This window comes from Nerophis lumbriciformis, linkage group LG39, assembly GCF_033978685.3.
Source record: "Nerophis lumbriciformis linkage group LG39, RoL_Nlum_v2.1, whole genome shotgun sequence".
Lineage (NCBI taxonomy): Eukaryota > Metazoa > Chordata > Actinopteri > Syngnathiformes > Syngnathidae > Nerophis > Nerophis lumbriciformis.
The window spans coordinates 20168996-20196157 of record NC_084586.2 but is presented as its reverse complement, the minus strand read 5'-3'; the positions used below and the strand labels follow the sequence as shown (position 1 = coordinate 20196157).

The 27162-nt window shown below is 33.6% G+C and overlaps 1 protein-coding gene across 1 annotated transcript; it reads right to left on the bottom strand.

The window, feature by feature from the left end:
* Positions 1-14714: 14714 nt before the first annotated feature.
* On the bottom strand, positions 14715-26237 carry LOC140677631 (relaxin-3-like). The gene is made up of 3 exons (XM_072912695.1): positions 25977-26237; positions 15517-15711; positions 14715-14897 (listed from the first exon to the last, which is right to left on the bottom strand). Exons 1-3 carry the CDS (start codon positions 26170-26172, stop codon positions 14887-14889), a joined length of 402 nt encoding a protein of 133 aa, XP_072768796.1. The 5' UTR covers positions 26173-26237; the 3' UTR covers positions 14715-14886.
* Between the last annotated feature and the right edge of the window lie 925 nt (positions 26238-27162).

The following is a 27162-nucleotide window of genomic DNA, read 5'->3' as shown; positions in this document are numbered from 1 at the left end:
ACAATCAAAGATATTTATGTTGCAGAAGAGGCGTCACTCTGACGTTCTTCTGACTTTGGGACATAAAGACATTTAAAAAACTTGTTTTCTTGCAGCTTTTTTGTACTCACAACTAATGGAAGTATTTTTATAATGTGCATTGGTACTACTACTACTATGGAAGTACTTTTATTACATACATTGGTACTACTACTACTATGGAAGTACTTTTATTACATACATTGGTACTACTACTACTACTACTACTACTATGGGAGTACTTTTATAACATGCATTGGTACTACTACTACTATGGAAGTACTTTTATTACATACATTGGTACTACTACTACTACATTTTTCCACCACAGATAGAGGTTTGTTGGAGATGGAGACTGTGGATCCCAGGTCGGTAAATTTGTCCACAACAGATAGAGGTGCGTTGAAGACGGAGATTGTGGATCCCAGGTAGGTGAATTTGTCCACAACAGATAGAGGCGTGTTGGCGATGGAGACTGTGGATCCCAGGTAGGTGAATTTGTCCACCGCAGATAGAGGTGTGTTGGAGATGGAGACTGTGGATCCCAGGTAGGTGAATTTGTCCACCACAGATAGAGGTGTGTTGAAGACGGAGACTGTGGATCCCAGGTAGGTGAATTTGTCCACCGCAGATAGAGGTGTGTTGAAGACGGAGATTGTGGATCCCAGGTAGGTGGATTTGTCCACCACAGAGAGGCGTGTTGGAGATGGAGACTGTGGATCCCAGGTAGGTGAATTTGTCCACCACAGATAGAGGCGTGTTGGAGATGGAGACTGTGGATCCCAGGTAGGTGAATTTGTCCACCACAGACAGAGGTGTGTTGGAGATGGAAACTGTGGATCCCAGGTAGGTGAATTTGTCCACCACAGACAGAGGTGTGTTGGAGACGGAGACTGTGGATCCCAGGTAGGTGAATTTGTCCACCACAGATAGAGGTGTGTTGGAGTTGGAGACTGTGGATCCCAGGTAGGTGAATTTGTCCACCACAGATAGAGGTGTGTTGGAGTTGGAGACTGTGGATCCCAGGTAGGTGAATTTGTCCACCACAGATAGAGGTGTGTTGAAGACGGAGACTGTGGATCCCAGGTAGGTGAATTTGTCCACCACAGAGAGGCGTGTTGGAGATGGAGACTGTGGATCCCAGGTAGGTGAATTTGTCCACCACAGATAGAGGTTTGTTGGAGATGGAGACTGTGGATCCCAGGTAGGTGAATTTGTCCACCACAGATAGAGGTGTGTTGAAGACGGAGACTGTGGATCCCAGGTAGGTGAATTTGTCCACAACAGATAGAGGTGTGTTGGAGATGGAGACTGTGGATCCCAGGTAGGTGAATTTGTCCACTACAGATAGAGGTGTGTTGGAGTTGAAGACTGTGGATCCCAGGTAGGTGAATTTGTCCACCACAGATAGAGGTATGTTGGAGATGGAGACTGTGGATCCCAGGTAGGTGAATTTGTCCACTACAGATAGAGGTGTGTTGGAGTTGAAGACTGTGGATCCCAGGTAGGTGAATTTGTCCACCACAGATAGAGGTGTGTTGGAGTTGGAAACTGTGGATCCCAGGTAGGTGAATTTGTCCACCACAGATAGAGGTGTGTTGGTGTTGGAGACTGTGGATCCCAGGTAGGTGAATTTGTCCACCACAGATAGAGGTGTGTTGGAGTTGGAGGCTGTGGATCCCAGGTAGGTGAATTTGTCCACCACAGATAGAGGTGTGTTGGAGTTGGAGACTGTGGATCCCAGGTAGGTGAATTTGTCCACCACAGATAGAGGTGTGTTGGAGACAGAGACTGTGGATCCCAGGTAGGTAAATTTGTCCACCACAGATAGAGGTGTGTTGGAGATGGAGACTGTGGATCCCAGGTAGGTGAATTTTTCCACCACAGATAGAGGTTTGTTGGAGACGGAGACTGTGGATCCCAGGTAGGGGAATTTGTCCACCACAGATAGAGGTGTGTTGGAGATGGAGACTGTGGATCCCAGGTAGGTGAATTTGTCCACCACAGATAGAGGTGTGTTGGAGATGGAGACTGTGGATCCCAGGTAGGTGAATTTGTCCACCACAGATAGAGGTGTGTTGGAGATGGAGACTGTGGATCCCAGGTAGGTGAATTTGTCCACCACAGATAGAGGTGTGTTGGAGACAGAGACTGTGGATCCCAGGTAGGTGAATTTGTCCACCACAGATAGAGGTGTGTTGGAGATGGAGACTGTGGATCCCAGGTAGGTGAATTTTTCCACCACAGATAGAGGTTTGTTGGAGACGGAGACTGTGGATCCCAGGTAGGGGAATTTGTCCACCACAGATAGAGGTGTGTTGGAGATGGAAACTGTGGATCCCAGGTAGGTGAATTTGTCCACCACAGACAGAGGTGTGTTGGAGACGGAGACTGTGGATCCCAGGTAGGTGAATTTGTCCACCACAGATAGAGGTGTGTTGGAGTTGGAGACTGTGGATCCCAGGTAGGTGAATTTGTCCACCACAGATAGAGGTGTGTTGGAGTTGGAGACTGTGGATCCCAGGTAGGTGAATTTGTCCACCACAGATAGAGGTGTGTTGAAGACAGAGACTGTGGATCCCAGGTAGGTGAATTTGTCCACCACAGAGAGGCGTGTTGGAGATGGAGACTGTGGATCCCAGGTAGGTGAATTTGTCCACCACAGATAGAGGTTTGTTGTAGATGGAGACTGTGGATCCCAGGTAGGTGAATTTGTCCACCACAGATAGAGGTGTGTTGAAGACGGAGACTGTGGATCCCAGGTAGGTGAATTTGTCCACAACAGATAGAGGTGTGTTGGAGATGGAGACTGTGGATCCCAGGTAGGTGAATTTGTCCACTACAGATAGAGGTGTGTTGGAGTTGAAGACTGTGGATCCCAGGTAGGTGAATTTGTCCACCACAGATAGAGGTATGTTGGAGATGGAGACTGTGGATCCCAGGTAGGTGAATTTGTCCACTACAGATAGAGGTGTGTTGGAGTTGAAGACTGTGGATCCCAGGTAGGTGAATTTGTCCACCACAGATAGAGGTGTGTTGGAGTTGGAAACTGTGGATCCCAGGTAGGTGAATTTGTCCACCACAGATAGAGGTGTGTTGGAGTTGGAGACTGTGGATCCCAGGTAGGTGAATTTGTCCACCACAGATAGAGGTGTGTTGGAGTTGGAGGCTGTGGATCCCAGGTAGGTGAATTTGTCCACCACAGATAGAGGTGTGTTGGAGTTGGAGACTGTGGATCCCAGGTAGGTGAATTTGTCCACCACAGATAGAGGTGTGTTGGAGACAGAGACTGTGGATCCCAGGTAGGTGAATTTGTCCACCACAGATAGAGGTGTGTTGGAGATGGAGACTGTGGATCCCAGGTAGGTGAATTTTTCCACCACAGATAGAGGTTTGTTGGAGACGGAGACTGTGGATCCCAGGTAGGGGAATTTGTCCACCACAGATAGAGGTGTGTTGGAGATGGAGACTGTGGATCCCAGGTAGGTGAATTTGTCCACCACAGATAGAGGTGTGTTGGAGATGGAGACTGTGGATCCCAGGTAGGTGAATTTGTCCACCACAGATAGAGGTGTGTTGGAGACGGAGACTGTGGATCCCAGGTAGGTGAATTTGTCCACCACAGATAGAGGTGTGTTGAAGACGGAGACTGTGGATCCCAGGTAGGTTAATTTGTCCACCACAGAGAGGCGTGTTGGAGATGGAGACTGTGGATCCCAGGTAGGTGAATTTGTCCACCACAGATAGAGGCGTGTTGGAGATGGAGACTGTGGATCCCAGGTAGGTGAATTTGTCCACCACAGATAGAGGTGTGTTGGTGTTGGAGACTGTGGATCCCAGGTAGGTGAATTTGTCCACCACAGATAGAGGTGTGTTGGCGATGGAGACAGTGGATCCCAGGTAGGTGAATTTGTCCACCACAGATAGAGGTGTGTTGAAGACGGAGACTGTGGATCCCAGGTAGGTGAATTTGTCCACCACAGATAGAGGTGTGTTGGAGTTGGAGACTGTGGATCCCAGGTAGGTGAATTTGTCCACCACAGATAGAGGTGTGTTGGAGTTGGAGACTGTGGATCCCAGGTCGGTAAATTTGTCCACAACAGATAGAGGTGTGTTGAAGACGGAGACTGTGGATCCCAGGTAGGTGAATTTGTCCACCACAGAGAGGCGTGTTGGAGATGGAGACTGTGGATCCCAGGTAGGTGAATTTGTCCACCACAGATAGAGGTTTGTTGGAGATGGAGACTGTGGATCCCAGGTAGGTGAATTTGTCCACCACAGATAGAGGTGTGTTGAAGACGGAGACTGTGGATCCCAGGTAGGTGAATTTGTCCACAACAGATAGAGGTGTGTTGGAGATGGAGACTGTGGATCCCAGGTAGGTGAATTTGTCCACCACAGATAGAGGTGTGTTGGAGTTGGAGACTGTGGATCCCAGGTAGGTGAATTTGTCCACCACAGATAGAGGTGTGTTGGAGTTGGAGACTGTGGATCCCAGGTCGGTAAATTTGTCCACAACAGATAGAGGTGTGTTGAAGACGGAGACTCTGGATCCCAGGTAGGTGAATTTGTCCACCACAGAGAGGCGTGTTGGAGATGGAGACTGTGGATCCCAGGTAGGTGAATTTGTCCACCACAGATAGAGGTTTGTTGGAGATGGAGACTGTGGATCCCAGGTAGGTGAATTTGTCCACCACAGATAGAGGTGTGTTGAAGACGGAAACTGTGGATCCCAGGTAGGTGAATTTGTCCACAACAGATAGAGGTGTGTTGGAGATGGAGACTGTGGATCCCAGGTAGGTGAATTTGTCCACAACAGATAGAGGTGTGTTGGAGATGGAGACTGTGGATCCCAGGTAGGTGAATTTGTCCACCACAGATAGAGGCGTGTTGGAGATAGAGATTGTGGATCCCAGGTACAGTAGGTGAATTTGTCCACCACAGATAGAGGTGTGTTGGAGATGGAGACTGTGGATCCCAGGTAGGTGAATTTGTCCACCACAGATAGAGGTGTGTTGGAGATAGAGATTGTGGATCCCAGGTACAGTAGGTGAATTTGTCCACCACAGATAGAGGTGTGTTGGAGTTGGAGACTGTGGATCCCAGGTAGGTGAATTTGTCCACCACAGATAGAGGTGTGTTGAAGACGGAGATTGTGGATCCCAGGTAGGTGAATTTGTCCACCACAGATAGAGGTGTGTTGAAGACGGAGATTGTGGATCCCAGGTAGGTGAATTTGTCCACCACAGATAGAGGTGTGTTGGAGTTGGAGATAGCAGGGTTCAGGGTAGCAGGTCGGGCAAGGACAACTGTCTTTTTCAAACTAATCTGCAGGCTGAACTCTTGGCATGCAGAGTGAAAAGGTGTGCAGAGTGGTTGTAGTTCAGCCTCTGAGTGGTTGGCAAAGGCAGCTTCATCAGCATAAAGCAGTTCACGCATCATGACATGACATGACGTACTTTAGTCTTAGCCCGCAGTCTGGTTAGATTGAAAAGTTTTCCTGAGCTGTGGGTATGTAAGAGGATGCCAGAGTCTTCGGGGAAAGTAGTAGGGCAGAGAAAACAATTCCAAAGAGGGTAGGAGCAAGAACACAAGCCTGCTTCACCCCACATCTCATCTGGGATTTGTCAGTGAGTGCCTTCAAACTGTACTGTTGCCTTCATGCCATCATGAAATTCGGGAATCATCTTCAGCAGTTTAGGGCAGCAGCCAAGTATTTGCAGAACAAAGAAGAGTCCAGATCGGCTGACGTAGTCAAAGGCCTTAGTCAAGTCCACCAACAGGTTTTTGTTGTTCAATGCACTTTTCCTGTAGTTGTCCAAGACAGAACACCGTGTCTACTGTGGAGCGACCACTTCCAAACCCTCATTGGCTTGAGGGCAGGATACGGTCTGCAAGGACTCGTAGTCGTGGGAGAACACTTTGAGCAAATTGCAACACTGAGCAGAGAAATTCCTCTGTAGTTGTTACAGTCTACACTAGCCTAAATAGCATGTTAGCATCGATTAGCTTGCAGTGACCAAATATGCCCGATTAGCACTCCACACAAGTCAATAACATCAACAAAACTCACCTTTGTGCATTCACACACACCCATAAAAGTTTGGTGGACAAAATGAGACAGAAAAAGAAGTGGCATAAAACATGTCCTAGAAAGTCGGAGAAAGTTATACATGTAAACCAGGGGTGCTCATTACGTCGATCGCGAGCTACCAGTCGATCTTGGAGGGTGTGTCAGTCGATCACCAGCCAGCCATTAAAAAAATAGTCCTAAAAATGAGCGATCATAAATCTTCACTAAGACGTCACTTTGGTCACTTGATTGACATTCACGGCACCCGAGGGTCTTCTGAGATGACGCTGGCTGCTGCCAGCTCATTAAAATGACCGACTGAAAGGCGAGAAACACTTTATTTCAACAGACTCTGGCGCCGTACCTGTCGTCAAAACTCCAAAGACCGACTGCACAGTTGCATAGTTGCGCTAACAAAACAAGAGTCTCAGAAAGCTGGCGTGCACAAGCTAGCAAGCAAACTCCGTATACGAAGTTTGCCGACAATGTATTTCTTGTAAAGTGTATACAAAGGAGTACGGAAGCTGGACAAATAAGATGCCAAAAACCAACCACTTTCATGTGGTATTGGACAGAAAGGAGGACTTTTTTTCTCCTCCATTCGAAAATGCGGACGTTTTTAGCACCACTGTCTGATTCCTATCAATGCAAGTCATCACAATCAGGTAATACACCAACTTATATTCTTGTCTTCATGAAAGAAAGGAATCTATATGTGTTAAACATGCTTGTATTATCTTTAAACACCTTAACTTGTTAACAATATTAACTATATGTGTTAAACATGCTTGTATTATCTTTAAACACCTTTAACTTATTAACAATATTAACTATATGTATTAAACATGCTTGTATTATCTTTAAACACCTTAACTTGTTAACAATATTAACTATATGTGTTAAACATGCTTGTATTATCTTTAAACACCTTTAACTTATTAACAATATTAACTATATGTGTTAAACATGCTTGTATTATCTTTAAACACCTTTAACTTGTTAACAATATTAACTATGTGTTAAACATGCTTGCATTATCTTTAAACACCTTTAACTTATTAACAATATTAACTATATATGTTAAACATGCTTGTATTATCATTAAACACCTTTAACTTGTTAACAATATTAACTATATGTGTTAAACATGCTTGTATTATCTTTAAACACCTTTAACTTATTAATAATATTAACTATATGTGTTAAACATGCTTGTATTGTCATTAAACACCTTTAATTTATTAACAATATTAACTATATGTGTTAAACATGCTTGTATTATCTTTAAACACCTTTAACTTATTAACAATATTAACTATTAGTGTTAAACATGCTTGTATTATCTTTAAACACCTTTAACTTGTTAACAATATTAACTATATATATGCTATATATATGCATTATCTTTAAACACCTTTAACTTATTAACAATATTAACTATATGTGTTAAACATGCTTGTATTATCTTTAAACACCTTAACTTGTTAACAATATTAACTATATGTGTTAAACATGCTTGCATTATCTTTAAACACCTTTAACTTATTAACAATATTAACTATATGTGTTAAACATGCTTGTATTATCTTTAAACACCTTTAACTTGTTAACAATATTAACTATATGTGTTAAACATGCTTGTATTATCTTTAAACACCTTTAACTTATTAACAATATTAACTATATGTGTTAAACATGCTTGCATTATCTTTAAACACCTTTAAGTTGTTAACAATATTAACTATATGTGTTAAACATGCTTGTATTATCTTTAACCACCTTTAACTTGTTAACAATATTAACTATATGTATTAAACATGCTTGTATTATCTTTAAACACCTTTAACTTATTAATAATATTAACTATATGTATTAAACATGCTTGTATTATCATTAAACACCTTTAACTTATTAACAATATTAACTATATGTGTTAAACATGCTTGTATTATCTTTAAACACCTTAACTTGTTAACAATATTAACTATATGTGTTAAACATGCTTGTATTATCTTTAAACACCTGTAACTTATTAACAATATTAACTATATATGTTAAACATGCTTGTATTATCATTAAACACCTTAACTTGTTAACAATATTAACTATATGTGTTAAACATGCTTGCATTATCTTTAAACACCTTTAACTTATTAATAATATTAACTATATGTATTAAACATGCTTGTATTATCATTAAACACCTTTAAGTTGTTAACAATATTAACTATATGTATTAAACATTCTTGTATTATCATTAAACACCTTTAACTTGTTAACAATATTAACTATATGTGTTAAACATGCTTGTATTATCTTTAAACACCTTTAACTTATTAATAATATTAACTATATGTATTAAACATGCTTGTATTATCATTAAACACCTTTAAGTTGTTAACAATATTAACTATATGTATTAAACATTCTTGTATTATCATTAAACACCTTTAAGTTGTTAACAATATTAACTATATGTATTAAACATTCTTGTATTATCATTAAACACCTTTAATTTATTAACAATATTAACTATGTGTTAAACATGCTTGCATTATCATTAAACACCTTTAACTTGTTAACAAAAACATATATTTCATAAATAAGTAAATATAAATGATATATATGAATGAGGTAGATCCCCACGACTTGATCAATTGAAAAGTAGCTCGCCTGCAGAAAAAGTGTGAGCACCACTGATGTAAACAAAATACGGTGAGTTCAAGGACCGCCAAAATTAGTAGGACAAAACGGCGCTTGACAAATACTCGAATCAGTGAAGCTGACAGTGTGCTTTATAACAATTAGGGAGGTTTGTGTCATGTTTGTCCTACAGAAACCATATTAAAACAAAACATATATTTTTTTCCCCCCTCATCTTTTTCCATTTTTCATACATTTTTTAAAAAGCTCCAGAGAGCCACTAGGGCGGCGCTAAAGAGCCGCGGGTTGCCGACCCCTGGTCTACACGGTCCCCTTAGTTTTCATACATGGTGATGATGTTAGCATCTCGAAAGACACGTGGAGATATCCATGGTTCCAGCAAGACACAAACAGTTGGTGTAAAACGGAGACGAGCGCATCCTCACCTGCTTTAAAAACCTCAGAAAGGAGGCCGTCAGCTCCGGGAGATTTGTTGTTTTTCAGGGCAGATTTGACGTCCTCAATGGTGATGTCATCATCCAGGTGAGTCAGCTCAGGAACAGCAGCAGTCATTGCATTCAGTGTGTTGCATACCTGCCAACTACTCCGGTTTTCCCGTAATTAGTACAGTTTTCATCAACCTATTCCGGGTTACGGTTGCAGTGATAAAAAATACGGTTTTTCATTCATAAAATTTTTTTTAATTTTTTTTTTAAGTTTTATTCACGAAATCGCGTAACAACAATGACATTCGACCTGCTTCCCGTAACTTCCTATCGAGCCATTCCGCGAGGCTATTTATAGCACCGCTGCCAAGCACGAGGCACCAGTTGCCATTGTTTCCAAACGAGCGAACGATCATGGAATCAGCCGGAGAAAAATCGCATACGAGTCTTAAACCGAAAAGAAAACTGCAGTCATTCCGTGAAGAATATTCAAAAGCCTATCCGGGAATAATTATCCGTTCCAAAAAGGGTGAAAACTACGCGAATTGCACCTTGTGCAGACAAGATTTTTCGATCGGACACGGAGGAATTAGCGATGTAAAAGACCACGTTGGGACAAAAAAACACAAGTCTAATGCCGTTGCTAGCGATACAAGTGGAAAACTTTCAACGTTTTTCGGATTTTAGCCACAAAAAGGTAATGACACCAATGTTATCTATTGGAATTGTTGAGTACTGTTATACTGTTAAAAGTGTTTATACTATTTATGCTTTCAAGTCCAAGTTGAAGAAATCTTGTTAAATGTTGACAGCATAACTACCAAAATACAGAAGTATGTCCTTAATATTTTTGCAGTGCTATTTCTGTTGAAAAGTTCAAATGATTACATTAGAGATGTGATGTGCCACTTTTCAAGTGTCTGATGGCTTCAATTCATTTTCATTAATTTTTCATATTTTGAATTCTTTTGAAAGGCTTACAAAAAAACTACATTTGAATTGTAATTCCATGCTATTGACAGGACTATTAATTTGAATGAAGTTAGCTTACCATGTTTACAGTATGATAATTGTGATAGAAATGTGAATTTTAGGCACAGAATATTTTTTACAATTGAACAAGGCAGTAGATTATACAAGCTTGGACAGAAAGTTAATAATGACACCAATTTTTTTTTTAATGGAATTGTTTAGTACTGTTTTACCATTTGTTTACTGTAAAAAGTGTTTATACTTTCAATTAACAAATTGAAGTCTTGTGAAAGGTTGACAGGATAATTGGCATTAACTGTCAAAATAATTTCAAACTATTGAAGTTAGCTTACAGAATAAACATGTCAATCAACCCATATGATTTTTGCTGTAATATTTTTGTTTTGAAAAGTCACTGTGACTGATAGAAAAGTGATGGTTTTAGCAACATTTTAACCTGTCTGAATGCTAATAATCATTTTTGCGTCGGGGGGCGAAGCCTGAACCCCCCACCAGGACTTTGTCCTGGACCTACCGGGGCCTGCGGCCCCTGGACCCTGGCTACTAGGTTTTTCTGATTTCAAAAGTTGGCAGGTATGGTGTTGGCTGTGGCGGGCTGCCCATAGAGGAGGCTAAAAGGCTCGGCCCAACTTGTCAGATGAGAGTCCAGATCAGTCAGGGATTCACCAGCTGGGGAACGGAGGGGAGGAGAAGTTGAGGTCCCCTCGTAGAATGAAGGAGAAGTTGAGGTCCCCTCTAAATGTGTGCATATATTTAGGTGAGTACATGTATTTACTTGTAAGTACTGCAAATGTGTGTCTAAAAGTGTGCATATATTTAAATATGTGTAGTTGTTGTGCATGTAACATTTTTACATTTGTATATTTTTTATATTTACTGAAACATATATTAAACTGAATGCAGCTGAGATAGGCTCCAGCACCCTGCAACCCTGAAAGGGACAAGCGGTAGAAAATGGACGGATGGATGGATATTTTAAACTACAAAAATGTTCCATTTGTATATTTATATATATTTTTTATATTGACTGACATATTCTAAAATAAAAATAAAAATATCCATTTGTATTTTTATATCTACTGAAATATATTCCAAACTAAAAATGTTACATTTGTATATTTATATATTTTCTATATTTACTGACATTTTAAAATAAAAATAAAAATATCCATTTGTATTTTTATATTTAAAACTAAAAATGTTACATTTATATATTTTTTATATTGACTGACATATTTTAAAATTAAAATAAAAATATCCATTTGTATTTTTATATTTACTGAAATGTATTTAAAACTAAAAATGTTACATTTGTATATTTATATATTTTTTATATTTACTGACATATTCTAAAATAAAAATAAAAATATCCATTTGTATTTTTATATTTACTGAAATATATTTAAAACTAAAAGTTACATTTGTGTATATATATATATATTGTCTATATTTACTGACATGTAATTTAAACTTCAAAAAAGTTTCATTTGTATTTGTATATTTATATATTTTTATATTCACTGAAACCTATTTTAAACCAAAAAAGTTCCATTTATATATTTGTTATATTTACTGACACATATTTTAAACAACAATAATGTTCCATTTGTATTTTTATATTTACTGAAATATATTTCAAACTAAAAATGTTACATTTGTATATTTATATATTTTTTTATATTGACTGACATATTTAAAAATAAAAATAAAAATATCCATTTGTATTTTTATATTTACTGAAATATATTTAAAACTAAAAATGTTACATTTGTGTATATATATATTGTCTATATTTACTGACATGTAATTTAAACTACAAAAAAGTTTCATTTGTATTTGTATATTTATATATTTTTATATTCACTGAAACCTATTTTAAACCAAAAAAGTTCCATTTAGATATTTGTTATATTTACTGACACATATTTTAAACGACAATAATGTTCCATTTGTATTTTTATATTTACTGAAATATATTTAAAACTAAAAATGTTACATTTGTATATTTATATATTTTTTATATTGACTGACATATTCTAAAATAAAAATAAAAATATCCATTTGTATTTTTATATTTACTGAAATATATTTCAAACTAAAAATGTTACATTTGTATATTTTCTATATTTACTGACATTTGAAAATAAAAATAAAAATATCCATTTGTATTTTTATATTTAAAACTAAAAATGTTACATTTATATATTTATATATTTTTTATATTGACTGACATATTCTAAAATAAAAATAAAAATATCCATTTGTATTTTTATATTTACTGAAATATATTTAAAACTAAAAATGTTACATTTGTATATTTATATATTTTTTATATTGATGACATATTTTAAAACAAAAATAAAAATATCCATTTGTATTTTTATATTTACTGAAATATATTTAAAACTAAAAATGTTACATTTGTGTATATATATATTGTCTATATTTACTGACATGTAATTTAAACTACAAAAAAGTTTCATTTGTATTTGTATATTTATATATTTTTATATTCACTGAAACCTATTTTAAACCAAATAAGTTCCATTTATATATTTGTTATATTTACTGACACATATTTTAAACGACAATAGTGTTCCATTTGTATTTTTATATTTACTGAAATATATTTAAAACTAAAAATGTTACATTTGTATATTTATATATTTTTTTTATATTGACTGGCATATTTTAAAATTAAAATAAAAATATCCATTTGTATTTTTATATTTACTGAAATATATTTAAAACTAAAAATGTTACATTTGTATATTTATATATTTTCTATATTTACTGACATTTTAAAATAAAAATAAAAATATCCATTTGTATTTTTATATTTAAAACTAAAAATGTTATATTTATATATTTATATATTTTTTATATTGACTGACATATTCTAAAATAAAAATAAAAATATCCATTTGTATTTTTATATTTACTGAAATATATTTAAAACTAAAAATGTTACATTTGTGTATATATATATATTGTCTATATTTACTGACATGTAATTTAAACTACAAAAAAGTTTCATTTGTATTTGTATATTTATATATTTTTATATTCACTGAAACCTATTTTAAACCAAAAAAGTTCCATTTAGATATTTGTTATATTTACTGACACATATTTTAAACGACAATAATGTTCCATTTGTATTTTTATATTTACTGAAATATATTTAAAACTAAAAATGTTACATTTGTATATTTATATATTTTTTATATTGACTGACATTCTAAAATAAAAATAAAAATATCCATTTGTATTTTTATATTTACTGAAATATATTTCAAACTAAAAATGTTACATTTGTATATTTTCTATATTTACTGACATTTGAAAATAAAAATAAAAATATTCATTTGTATTTTTATATTTAAAACTAAAAATGTTACATTTATATATTTATATATTTTTTATATTGACTGACATATTCTAAAATAAAAATAAAAATATCCATTTGTATTTTTATATTTACTGAAATATATTTAAAACTAAAAATGTTACATTTGTATATTTATATATTTTTTATATTGATGACATATTTTAAAACAAAAATAAAAATATCCATTTGTATTTTTATATTTACTGAAATATATTTAAAACTAAAAATGCTACATTTGTGTATATATATATTGTCTATATTTACTGACATGTAATTTAAACTACAAAAAAGTTTCATTTGTATTTGTATATTTATATATTTTTATATTCACTGAAACCTATTTTAAACCAAATAAGTTCCATTTATATATTTGTTATATTTACTGACACATATTTTAAACGACAATAGTGTTCCATTTGTATTTTTATATTTACTGAAATATATTTAAAACTAAAAATGTTACATTTGTATATTTATATATTTTTTTATATTGACTGGCATATTTTAAAATAAAAATAAAAATATCCATTTGTATTTTTATATTTACTGAAATATATTTAAAACTAAAAATGTTACATTTGTATATTTATATATTTTCTATATTTACTGACATTTTAAAATAAAAATAAAAATATCCATTTGTATTTTTATATTTAAAACTAAAAATGTTACATTTATATATTTATATATTTTTTATATTGACTGACATATTCTAAAATAAAAATAAAAATATCCATTTGTATTTTTATATTTACTGAAATATATTTAAAACTAAAAATGTTCCATTTGTATATTTATATATTTTTTATATTGACTGACATATTCTAAAATTAAAATTAAAATATCCATTTGTATTTTTATATTTACTGAAATATATTTAAAACTAAAAATGTTACATTTGTATATTTATATTGACTGACATATTTTAAAATAAAAATAAAAATATCCATTTGTATTTTTATATTTACTGAAATATATTTAAAACTAAAAATGTTACATTTGTATATTTATATATTTTCCATATTTACTGACATGTAATATAAACTACAAAAAAGTTTCATTTGTATTTGTATATTTATATATTTTTATATTCACTGAAACCTATTTTAAACCAAAAAAGTTCCATTAATACATTTGTTATATTTACTGACACATATTTTAAACGACAATAATGTTCCAGTTGTATTTTTATATTTACTGAAACAAATTCTTTAAATAAACAAACACTAGTGAGGAGTAAATGATGTGGCACACTCACTCGCTGTATGGACATGGCACTAAGTTACTGTTTCATAATGGCGCCATCTTCTGGATGAGAAAAGTCACATTTGACCTGCAAATCAAATTGATAGTTGGCACAAAAAAAACAATATTTAGGGAACAGTAAACAGTAAAATAACAATTAACTTATTTGGCGCTATAAGTTTCAAATGATCCCACTTTTCCACATAATTCCATTGAGATCAGGACAGTCATTTTGTCCAAATAAAATTAAACAGTAAAAAAAAAAAAAGAAGCTTCAAAGACATGTCTTGAAAAAAGCGGACATTTTGATACCAGAAATAATAGAAAGTTTTGTCTCAAAATACTAAATGTTTTAGCTCCTTTTTGTTTACAAAATTTAAGTTTGGGCCTGAGTTAAGATTGATGACTAATTATTTCACCACACTGAGTGTGTGTGTGTGTGTGTGTGTGTGTGTGTGTGTGTGTGACTTGAACTTGAATACATGCAGTATTTGTGTTGTCATCATCAAAGTAAACATTTCTATTTTATACACGCAGTATTTGAATACAAACGTCATCAAAGTAAACATTTATTGCTTCTCCAAAGACGAGACGGAAGTTTGTGTGTTTTTTTTTAATGTTGCCATAAAGCGCAGCGATGACAAAGTTGTGCTGTCAACACAATCGTCCGATGTCGTTCTTGGTGCATCCTTCACTGCAGCAGATACCTGCCACACCCGGGGAGAACTGCCTCCTCCTCCTCCAACTACTCTGACCAGTACTCTGACCAGTACTCTGACCAGGGTGGTCCTGGGCTGCTTGGACCCCCAACAAGTAGAAGATGAGGGGCGTGGACAAGATGTCCTCCAGGCTGCGGGTGTGGAAGGTGTTTGCTGCACTCTTGTCTCTCCAATGGACTTCCTCTGCAAGAAGACAAAAAGATATTACGATATTGTCCAACTCTTAATTACCGATACCGATATCAACCGATACCGATGTATACAGTCGTGGAATTAACACATTATTATGCCTCATATGGACAACCAGGTATGGTGAAGATAAGGTCCTTTTTTAAAAAAATTTATAAAATAAAATAAGATAAATAAATTAAAAACATTTTCTTGAATAAAAAAGACAGTAAAACAATATAAAAACAGTTACATAGAAACTAGTAATGAATGAAAATGAAGTGTTAAAGGCTAGTACAAAATATTTTAAAATAAAAATAAAAATATCCATTTGTATTTTTATATTTACTGAAATATATTTAAAACGAAAAATGTTACATTTGTATATTTATATATTTTCCATATTTACTGACATGTAATTTAAACTACAAAAAAGTTTCATTTGTATTTGTATATTTATATATTTTTATATTCACTGAAACCTATTTTAAACCAAAATAGTTCCATTTATATATTTGTTATATTTACTGACACATATTTTAAACGACAATAGTGTTCCATTTGTATTTTTATATTTACTGAAATGTATTTAAAACTAAAAATGTTACATTTGTATATTTATATATTTTTTTATATTGACTGACATATTTAAAAATAAAAATATCCATTTGTATTTTTATATTTACTGAAATATATTTAAAACTAAAAATGTTACATTTGTATATTTATATATTTTTTTATATTGACTGACATATTTTAAAATAAAAATAAAAATATCCATTTGTATTTTTATATTTACTGAAATATATTTAAAACTAAAAATGTTACATTTGTGTATATATATATTGTCTATATTTACTGACATGTAATTTAAACTACAAAAAAGTTTCATTTGTATTTGTATATTTATATATTTTTATATTCACTGAAACCTATTTTAAACCAAAAAAGTTCCATTTAGATATTTGTTATATTTACTGACACATATTTTAAATGACAATAGTGTTCCATTTGTATTTTTATATTTACTGAAATATATTTAAAACTAAAAATGTTACATTTGTATATTTATATATTTTTTTATATTGACTGACATATTTTAAAATAAAAATAAAAATATCCATTTGTATTTTTATATTTACTGAAATATATTTAAAACTAAAAATGTTACATTAGTGTATATATATATTGTCTATATTTACTGACATGTAATTTAAACTACAAAAAAGTTTCATTTGTATTTGTATATTTTATTTTATATTTTTATATAAAAAAAGACAGTAAAACAATATAAAAACAGTTACATAGAAACTAGTAATGAATGAAAATGAAGTGTTAAAGGCTAGTACAAAATATTTTAAAATAAAAATATCCATTTGTATTTTTATATTTACTGTAATATATTTAAAACTAAAAATGTTACATTTGTGTATATATATATTGTCTATATTTACTGACATGTAATTTAAACTAAAAAGAAGTTTCATTTGTATTGTATATTTTATATTTTATTTTATATTTTTATATAAAAAAAGACAGTAAAACAATATAAAAAGAGTTACATAGAAACTAGTAATGAATGAAAATGAAGTGTTAAAGGCTAGTACAAAATATTTTAAAATAAAAATATCCATTTGTATTTTTATATTTACTGGAATATATTTAAAACTAAAAATGTTACATTTGTGTATATATATATTGTCTATATTTACTGACATGTAATTTAAACTACAAAAAAGTTTCATTTGTATTTGTATATTTTATATTTTTATATAAAAAAGACAGTAAAACAATATAAAAAGAGTTACATAGAAACTAGTAATGAATGAAAATGAAGTGTTAAAGGTTAGTGGACCAATCATGTGTGCTTACGGACTGTATCCCTTGCAGACTGTATTGATATATATTGATATATAATGTAGGAACCTACCAGAATATTAATAACAGAAAGAAACAACCCTTTTGTGTAAATGGGGGAGGGAGGTTTTTTGGGTTGGTGCACTAATTGTAAGTGGATCTTGTGTTTTTTATGTTGATTTAATAAAAAAAAAAAAAAAAAAAAAATATACCGATAATAAAAAAAACGATACCGATAATTTCCGATATTAAATTTTAAAGCATTTACCGGCCGATAATATCAGCAGGCCGATATTATCGGACATCTCTAGTTCAAAGGATTTGAAAATGTACTTTTTATGGGAAGTTATGTTGACTTTTTTTTACGAAAAAGCTTGTAAAATAGACTTTTTAAGGTCAACTTTTGTGACTTACATGGATTTTAATATTTGATCAAAAGCTTGTAAAATAGACTTTTTAATGTCCGCTTTTGTGAAATATTACGTGTCGAAATGAAATGTTCCACATGAGTTAATAAATACGTAGGACATTTTTATATTCTGCTACTTTTTTTCTACTATCTTACATTTCATCAAAAGCTGGTAAAATATACTTTTTAAGGTTGACATTTTATGTGACGTAACTCCAATATTCTTGTCTGCTGGGAGAATATGTGGATTATTTTTATATTTTGTTTACATTTCATCAAAAGCTTGTAAAATATACTTGAAGTCAGTTTTCATGATATTATATACCGTAGGTCAGGGGTCCTCAAGTACAAATCTTGAAGGTCCACAAATGTTTTTTTGAAACAGGCTGGGTCCGTTTATTATCGGTCAAGCTTATATAATAGCAGGAGGTAGGTAGTTTAACATTTTCTTAAAATTAACAAAAATAAAATAAATATCCAATAAAATACATGAAATATTTTCTTTGAAACAAAAATAAATAAGAACTTTGAAAAAATGTGTCCTCTGCATTTGACCCATCCCTTGATCACCCCCTGGGAGGTGAGGGGAGCAGTGGGCAGCAGCGGCGCTGCGCCCGGGAATAATTTTTGGTGATTTAACCCCCAATTCCAACCCTTGATGCTGAGTGCCAAGCAGGGTAATATGCTGGTATGAGCTTTTAAACATAACCCGTTAACTGCTGCCAATCAAATGGTGAATAAGATACTCTTTAGGGTTCATATGTTTGTAAATCTGACTGTGATGAAGTCAGTGCCTCACCAGCCATCAACCTCATCTCACGTCACTGCTCTGTTGCTATTTGTTGTTGTGTCATAGATTTAACAAAAATCTTGCTTGATGTTTCATATGGCTTTTTCAGCCTCGTGATTTCTTTTTTTCTTAGCTCTGAATCATGAGGAAATGTCTCTTCAAATTCGCGGTGCTCTTTCAGATAGTGACGTTTCAGATTTTCACTTTTCACCAGAGCAACAGTACTGTTGCATAGTAGACACATTGGTCTGGTACTTGCAGTAGGTAGGATGAAAACATATTGCTCTGTCCATTCTTCCTTGAAACGTCGGTTTTCCCTGTCCACCTTTCTTTTACCAGCCTGAGCCAACTTGGAGCATGCCATTGTGATTTGATTCACATTCAGTGACTGACAAGTGAACAGTTAGCGAAGTAGCGATACGAGACAACTGTGTGCCTGCAGCGAAAAGTTCCATGCACTGTGCACATGACCCAGGTGGTAACAGCCTATCAGCGCGTCGTTGTGAAAGAGATGACAACCCATACCCCGGAATTAGCCAATCAGAGTGGCGTTCTCTCGCGCTCACTCCGTCTCTCTCTCTCTCTCTCTCTGAGAGAGAGAGAGAGAGAGAGAGAGAGAGAGAGACGGAGTGAGTGAGACACGAGAAGTGTAAACGAAACGTGGAGATATTTGACTAAAAACAACAAAGAACGTTGACTTGCGCTAGCGATAACTCACAGATAAATACAATTATTATATTTTTTTATAATAATTATAATTATAATTAAAAAAAAAACATTTTAAAAAAAATTTTTTTTACTATAATTCGTGCTGGGTCCGGACGGACACGTCGCTGGGTCCGGACATGGACCGCGGTCCGCCTGTTGAGGATCACTGCCGTAGGTCAAATATTCAATGTTATTTTTGTATATTTAAATTTTTTTTAACAACTTACATTTTACCAAAACCTTCTAAAATATAATTTTTAAGGTCAACTTTTGTGACATTTTACGTGACAAACTTCAATATTCATGCGTGAAAGTATCAACTCTTTGTATATTTTGCTACTTTTTTGTAAATGTTTTACATTTGATCGAAAGCTTCCAAAACACGCTTGAGGAGAGTCTTAGTGTGACGTCATTGAAATATGCAAACATGTATTAGTGTGACGTCATTGAAATATGCAAACATGTATTAGTGTGACGTCATTGAAATATGCAAACATGTATTAGTGTGACGTCATGGAAACATGCAAACATGTATTAGTGTGACGTCATTGAAACATGCAAACATGTATTAGTGTGACGTCATTGAAATATGCAAACATGTATTAGTGTGACGTCATTGAAATATGCAAACATGTATTAGTGTGACGTCATGGAAACATGCAAACATGTATTAGTGTGACGTCATTGAAATATGCAAACATGTATTAGTGTGACGTCATTGAAATATGCAAACATGTATTAGTGTGACGTCATTGAAATATGCAAACATGTATTAGTGTGACGTCATTGAAATATGCAAACATGTATTAGTGTGACGTCATTGAAATATGCAAACATGTATTAGTGTGACGTCATTGAAACATGCAAACATGTATTAGTGTGACGTCATTGAAATATGCAAACATGTATTAGTGTGACGTCATTGAAATATGCAAACATGTATTAGTGTGACGTCATGGAAACATGCAAACATGTATTAGTGTGACGTCATTGAAATATGCAAACATGTATTAGTGTGACGTCATTGAAACATGCAAACATGTATTAGTGTGACGTCATTGAAATATGCAAACATGTATTAGTGTGACGTCATTGAAATATGCAAACATGTATTAGTGTGACGTCATGGAAACATGCAAACATGTATTAGTGTGACGTCATTGAAATATGCAAACATGTATTAGTGTGACGTCATTGAAATATGCAAACATGTATTAGTGTGACGTCATTGAAACATGCAAACATGTATTAGTGTGACGTCATTGAAATATGCAAACATGTATTAGTGTGACGTCATTGAAATATGCAAACATGTATTAGTGTGACGTCATGGAAACATGCAAACATGTATTAGTGTGACGTCATTGAAATATGCAAACATGTATTAGTGTGACGTCATTGAAACATGCAAACATGTATTAGTGTGACGTCATTGAAATATGCAAACATGTATTAGTGTGACGTCATTGAAATATGCAAACATGTATTAGTGTGACGTCATGGAAACATGCAAACATGTATTAGTGTGACGTCATTGAAATATGCAAACATGTATTAGTGTGACGTCATTGAAATATGCAAACATGTATTAGTGTGACGTCATTGAAATATGCAAACATGTATTAGTGTGACGTCATTGAAATATGCAAACATGTATTAGTGTGACGTCATTGAAATATGCAAACATGTATTAGTGTGACGTCATTGAAATATGCAAACATGTATTAGTGTGACGTCATTGAAATATGCAAACATGTATTAGTGTGACGTCATTGAAATATGCAAACATGTATTAGTGTGACGTCATTGAAATATGCAAACATGTATTAGTGTGACGTCATTGAAATATGCAAACATGTATTAGTGTGACGTCATTGAAATATGCAAACATGTATTAGTGTGACGTCATTGAAATATGCAAACATGTATTAGTGTGACGTCATGGAAACATGCAAACATGTATTAGTGTGACGTCATTGAAATATGCAAACATGTATTAGTGTGACGTCATTGAAATATGCAAACATGTATTAGTGTGACGTCATTGAAATATGCAAACATGTATTAGTGTGACGTCATTGAAATATGCAAACATGTATTAGTGTGACGTCATTGAAACATGCAAACATGTATTAGTGTGACGTCATGGAAACATGCAAACATGTATTAGTGTGACGTCATTGAAACATGCAAACATGTATTATTGTGACGTCATTGAAATATGCAAACATGTATTAGTGTGACGTCATTGAAATATGCAAACATGTATTAGTGTGACGTCATTGAAATATGCAAACATGTATTAGTGTGACGTCATTGAAATATGCAAACATGTATTAGTGTGACGTCATTGAAATATGCAAACATGTATTAGTGTGACGTCATTGAAATATGCAAACATGTATTAGTGTGACGTCATTGAAACATGCAAACATGTATTAGTGTGACGTCATTGAAATATGCAAACATGTCTTAGTGTGAAGTCATTGAAATATGCAAACATGTATTAGTGTGACGTCATTGAAATATGCAAACATGTATTAGTGTGACGTCATTGAAATATGCAAACATGTATTAGTGTGACGTCATTGAAATATGCAAACATGTATTAGTGTGACGTCATTGAAATATGCAAACATGTATTAGTGTGACGTCATTGAAATATGCAAACATGTATTAGTGTGACGTCATTGAAATATGCAAACATGTATTAGTGTGACGTCATTGAAATATGCAAACATGTATTAGTGTGACGTCATTGAAATATGCAAACATGTATTAGTGTGACGTCATTGAAATATGCAAACATGTATTAGTGTGACGTCATGGAAACATGCAAACATGTATTAGTGTGACGTCATTGAAATATGCAAACATGTATTAGTGTGACGTCATTGAAATATGCAAACATGTATTAGTGTGACGTCATTGAAATATGCAAACATGTATTAGTGTGACGTCATTGAAACATGCAAACATGTATTAGTGTGACGTCATTGAAACATGCAAACATGTATTAGTGTGACGTCATTGAAATATGCAAACATGTCTTAGTGTGACGTCATTGAAATATGCAAACATGTATTAGTGTGACGTCATTGAAATATGCAAACATGTATTAGTGTGACGTCATTGAAATATGCAAACATGTATTAGTGTGACGTCATTGAAATATGCAAACATGTATTAGTGTGACGTCATTGAAACATGCAAACATGTATTAGTGTGACGTCATTGAAATATGCAAACATGTATTAGTGTGACGTCATTGAAATATGCAAACATGTATTAGTGTGACGTCATTGAAATATGCAAACATGTATTAGTGTGACGTCATTGAAATATGCAAACATGTATTAGTGTGACGTCATTGAAACATGCAAACATGTATTAGTGTGACGTCATTGAAATATGCAAACATGTATTAGTGTGACGTCATTGAAATATGCAAACATGTATTAGTGTGACGTCATTGAAATATGCAAACATGTATTAGTGTGACGTCATGGAAACATGCAAACATGTATTAGTGTGACGTCATTGAAATATGCAAACATGTATTAGTGTGACGTCATTGAAATATGCAAACATGTATTAGTGTGACGTCATTGAAATATGCAAACATGTATTAGTGTGACGTCATTGAAACATGCAAACATGTATTAGTGTGACGTCATTGAAATATGCAAACATGTATTAGTGTGACGTCATTGAAATATGCAAACATGTATTAGTGTGACGTCATTGAAACATGCAAACATGTATTAGTGTGACGTCATTGAAATATGCAAACATGTATTAGTGTGACGTCATTGAAATATGCAAACATGTATTAGTGTGACGTCATTGAAATATGCAAACATGTATTAGTGTGATGTCATTGAAATATGCAAACATGTATTAGTGTGACGTCATTGAAACATGCAAACATGTATTAGTGTGACGTCATTGAAATATGCAAACATGTATTAGTGTGACGTCATTGAAACATGCAAACATGTATTAGTGTGACGTCATTGAAATATGCAAACATGTATTAGTGTGACGTCATTGAAATATGCAAACATGTATTAGTGTGACGTCATTGAAATATGCAAACATGTATTAGTGTGACGTCATTGAAATATGCAAACATGTATTAGTGTGACGTCATTGAAATATGCAAACATGTATTAGTGTGACGTCATTGAAATATGCAAACATGTATTAGTGTGACGTCATTGAAATATGCAAACATGTATTAGTGTGACGTCATTGAAATATGCAAACATGTATTAGTGTGACGTCATTGAAACATGCAAACATGTATTAGTGTGACGTCATTGAAATATGCAAACATGTATTAGTGTGACGTCATTGAAATATGCAAACATGTATTAGTGTGACGTCATTGAAATATGCAAACATGTATTAGTGTGACGTCATTGAAACATGCAAACATGTATTAGTGTGACGTCATTGAAATATGCAAACATGTATTAGTGTGACGTCATTGAAATATGCAAACATGTATTAGTGTGACGTCATGGAAACATGCAAACATGTATTAGTGTGACGTCATTGAAACATGCAAACATGTATTAGTGTGACGTCATTGAAACATGCAAACATGTATTAGTGTGACGTCATTGAAATATGCAAACATGTATTAGTGTGACGTCATTGAAACATGCAAACATGTATTAGTGTGACGTCATTGAAACATGCAAACATGTATTAGTGTGACGTCATTGAAACATGCAAACATGTATTAGTGTGACGTCATTGAAATATGCAAACATGTATTAGTGTGACGTCATTGAAATATGCAAACATGTATTAGTGTGACGTCATTGAAATATGCAAACATGTATTAGTGTGACGTCATTGAAATATGCAAACATGTATTAGTGTGACGTCATTGAAACATGCAAACATGTATTAGTGTGAAGTCATTGAAATATGCAAACATGTATTAGTGTGACGTCATTGAAATATGCAAACATGTATTAGTGTGACGTCATTGAAATATGCAAACATGTATTAGTGTGACGTCATTGAAATATGCAAACATGTATTAGTGTGACGTCATTGAAATATGCAAACATGTATTAGTGTGACGTCATTGAAATATGCAAACATGTCTTAGTGTGACGTCATTGAAATATGCAAACATGTATTAGTGTGACGTCATTGAAATATGCAAACATGTATTAGTGTGACGTCATTGAAACATGCAAACATGTATTAGTGTGACGTCATTGAAATATGCAAACATGTATTAGTGTGACGTCATTGAAATATGCAAAGCAACATTTTAACGCTGGTTCTTTTTCATCCTTTTTTTTGTTTGCCATTTTAGACTTCATCAAAAGCTTGTAAAATATACTTCAAGTCAGTTTATCAAATATTCTGCGGGGTTAAATACGTACCTTCTTTTTATTTTCACAATGTTACATTTGAAAGGGCAGCATGATGACATCATTCATACTTTATTACAGTACAACTATTTCTATTCTATTTCTATTTCTATTTCTTATTTCTTATAAAACAGACTTTTCAAGTCTTTTATTATTTCAAATCAGTTGAAAGAATGGAAAGCAAAGTGTGGTCTGATGTCTTCAAAATGTATTTGTATGGTCTTTTTCATCTTCTACTAGCTGACATTTCACAATAAAAGCTTGTAAAATACACTTTGGTGGCATATTCAAATTAGTGGAATATTTGTTGCAGTGTTGATCTTTTTAAGGTCACTAAAAGCTTTAGAAGAAACCATTAAAGAGCTTTGCTGTCACACTATTTTTAATTACAATTAGGATTGTTTTGATCATCATTGTTGGATGATTTTAATTACAATTATAATTGTTTTAATGATTATATTATTTGATTATTTTAATTAGAAATATGATTATTTTATCTAACAATTTTAATTTTAATGATGGTTTTATATTTTATTCAATGTTAATTAGAATCCCGATTGTTTTTATGATGCTTTTATTTGATGATTTTGATTACAATCCCGATTGTTTTAAGAGATTTCATATTGGAATTATGATTGTTTTTATGATTATTTTATTTAAGGATTTAAATTTTAATAACTGTTTTTATATTTTATTCAATGATTTGAGTAAGAATTTCCATTGTTTTTATTTTTATTTGATGATTTTAATTCGAATTGATTGTGTTTTTGATTTTATTTGATGATTTTAATTAGAATTGTGATTGTTTTGATATTTTAATTAGAATTATTTTAGATTGAATTATGATTATTTTATTTGTATTTTTTCCAAGTTGTCAAATGACCTTGTGTAGTAATAATGCTCGATTGAAAACTTGCTGTACAACAATACTAATATTCATGACAATAATAATACTAATAATAATGATAATATTCATAATAATGATGATGATATTAACATTGATAATAATAATGACGATGCTAATAATAATAATGATGATGATAATAATATTGATATTAATAATATTGATAATAATGACAATGATGCTAATAATAATAATAATAATAATAATAATTACCAAAGGTTCTCCTCCAGCGAGATCCTCCACAGGTGAAGATGACAGCTCTGATGAATTGTCGCCCACACAGTTTGACTCCGTAGTCTCCAGGTAGATGATGAGGATGAAGAGGAGGAGGAGGAGGAGCTGGCGAGCACACGCCCGCACTCAGCACCACAGTCAGGGTCAGCACGCTAACTACCCGCTCACCAAACATCTTCTTCTTCTTCTTCTCCTCTTCTCTTCTTTCTTCTTCTCTTTTATACGTCAGGTCACACACACACACACACACACACACACTCTCTCTCTTTTATACGTCAGGTCACACACACACACTCTCTCTCTTTTATACGTCAGGTCACACACACACTCTCTCTCTCTTTTATACGTCAGGTCACACACACACACTCTCTCTCTTTTATACGTCAGGTCACACACACACACACACACACACACACACACACTCTCTCTCTCTTTTATACGTCAGGTCACACACACACTCTCTCTCTTTTATACGTCAGGTCACACACACACACACTCTCTCTCTCTTTTATACGTCAGGTCACACACACACTCTCTCTCTTTTATACGTCAGGTCACACACACACACTCTCTCTTTTTTATACTTAAGTCACACACACACACACACACACACACACACACTCTCTCTTTTATACGTCAGGTCACACACACACTCTCTCTTTTTTATATGTCAGGTCACACACACACACACTCTCTCTCTTTTATACGTCAGGTCACACACACACTCTCTCTTTTATACGTCAGGTCACACACACACACTCTCTCTTTTTTATACTTAAGTCACACACACACACACACACACACACACACACACACACACACACTCTCTTTTTTATACGTCAGGTCACACACACACACTCTCTCTTTTTTATACTTAAGTCACACACACACACACACACACACACACACACACACACACACACACACACACACACACACACACACACTCTCTCTTTTATACGTCAGGTCACACACACACTCTCTCTTTTTTATACTTAAGTCACACACACACACACACACACACACACACTCTCTTTTATACGTCAGGTCACACACTCTCTCTCGCCCTCAAACACCTTCTCTCTCTCTCTCTCTCACTCCCTCACCTGCGTCACTTTCACACCATCAACATTCTTCTACTACAATACTACATTACTACTACTTG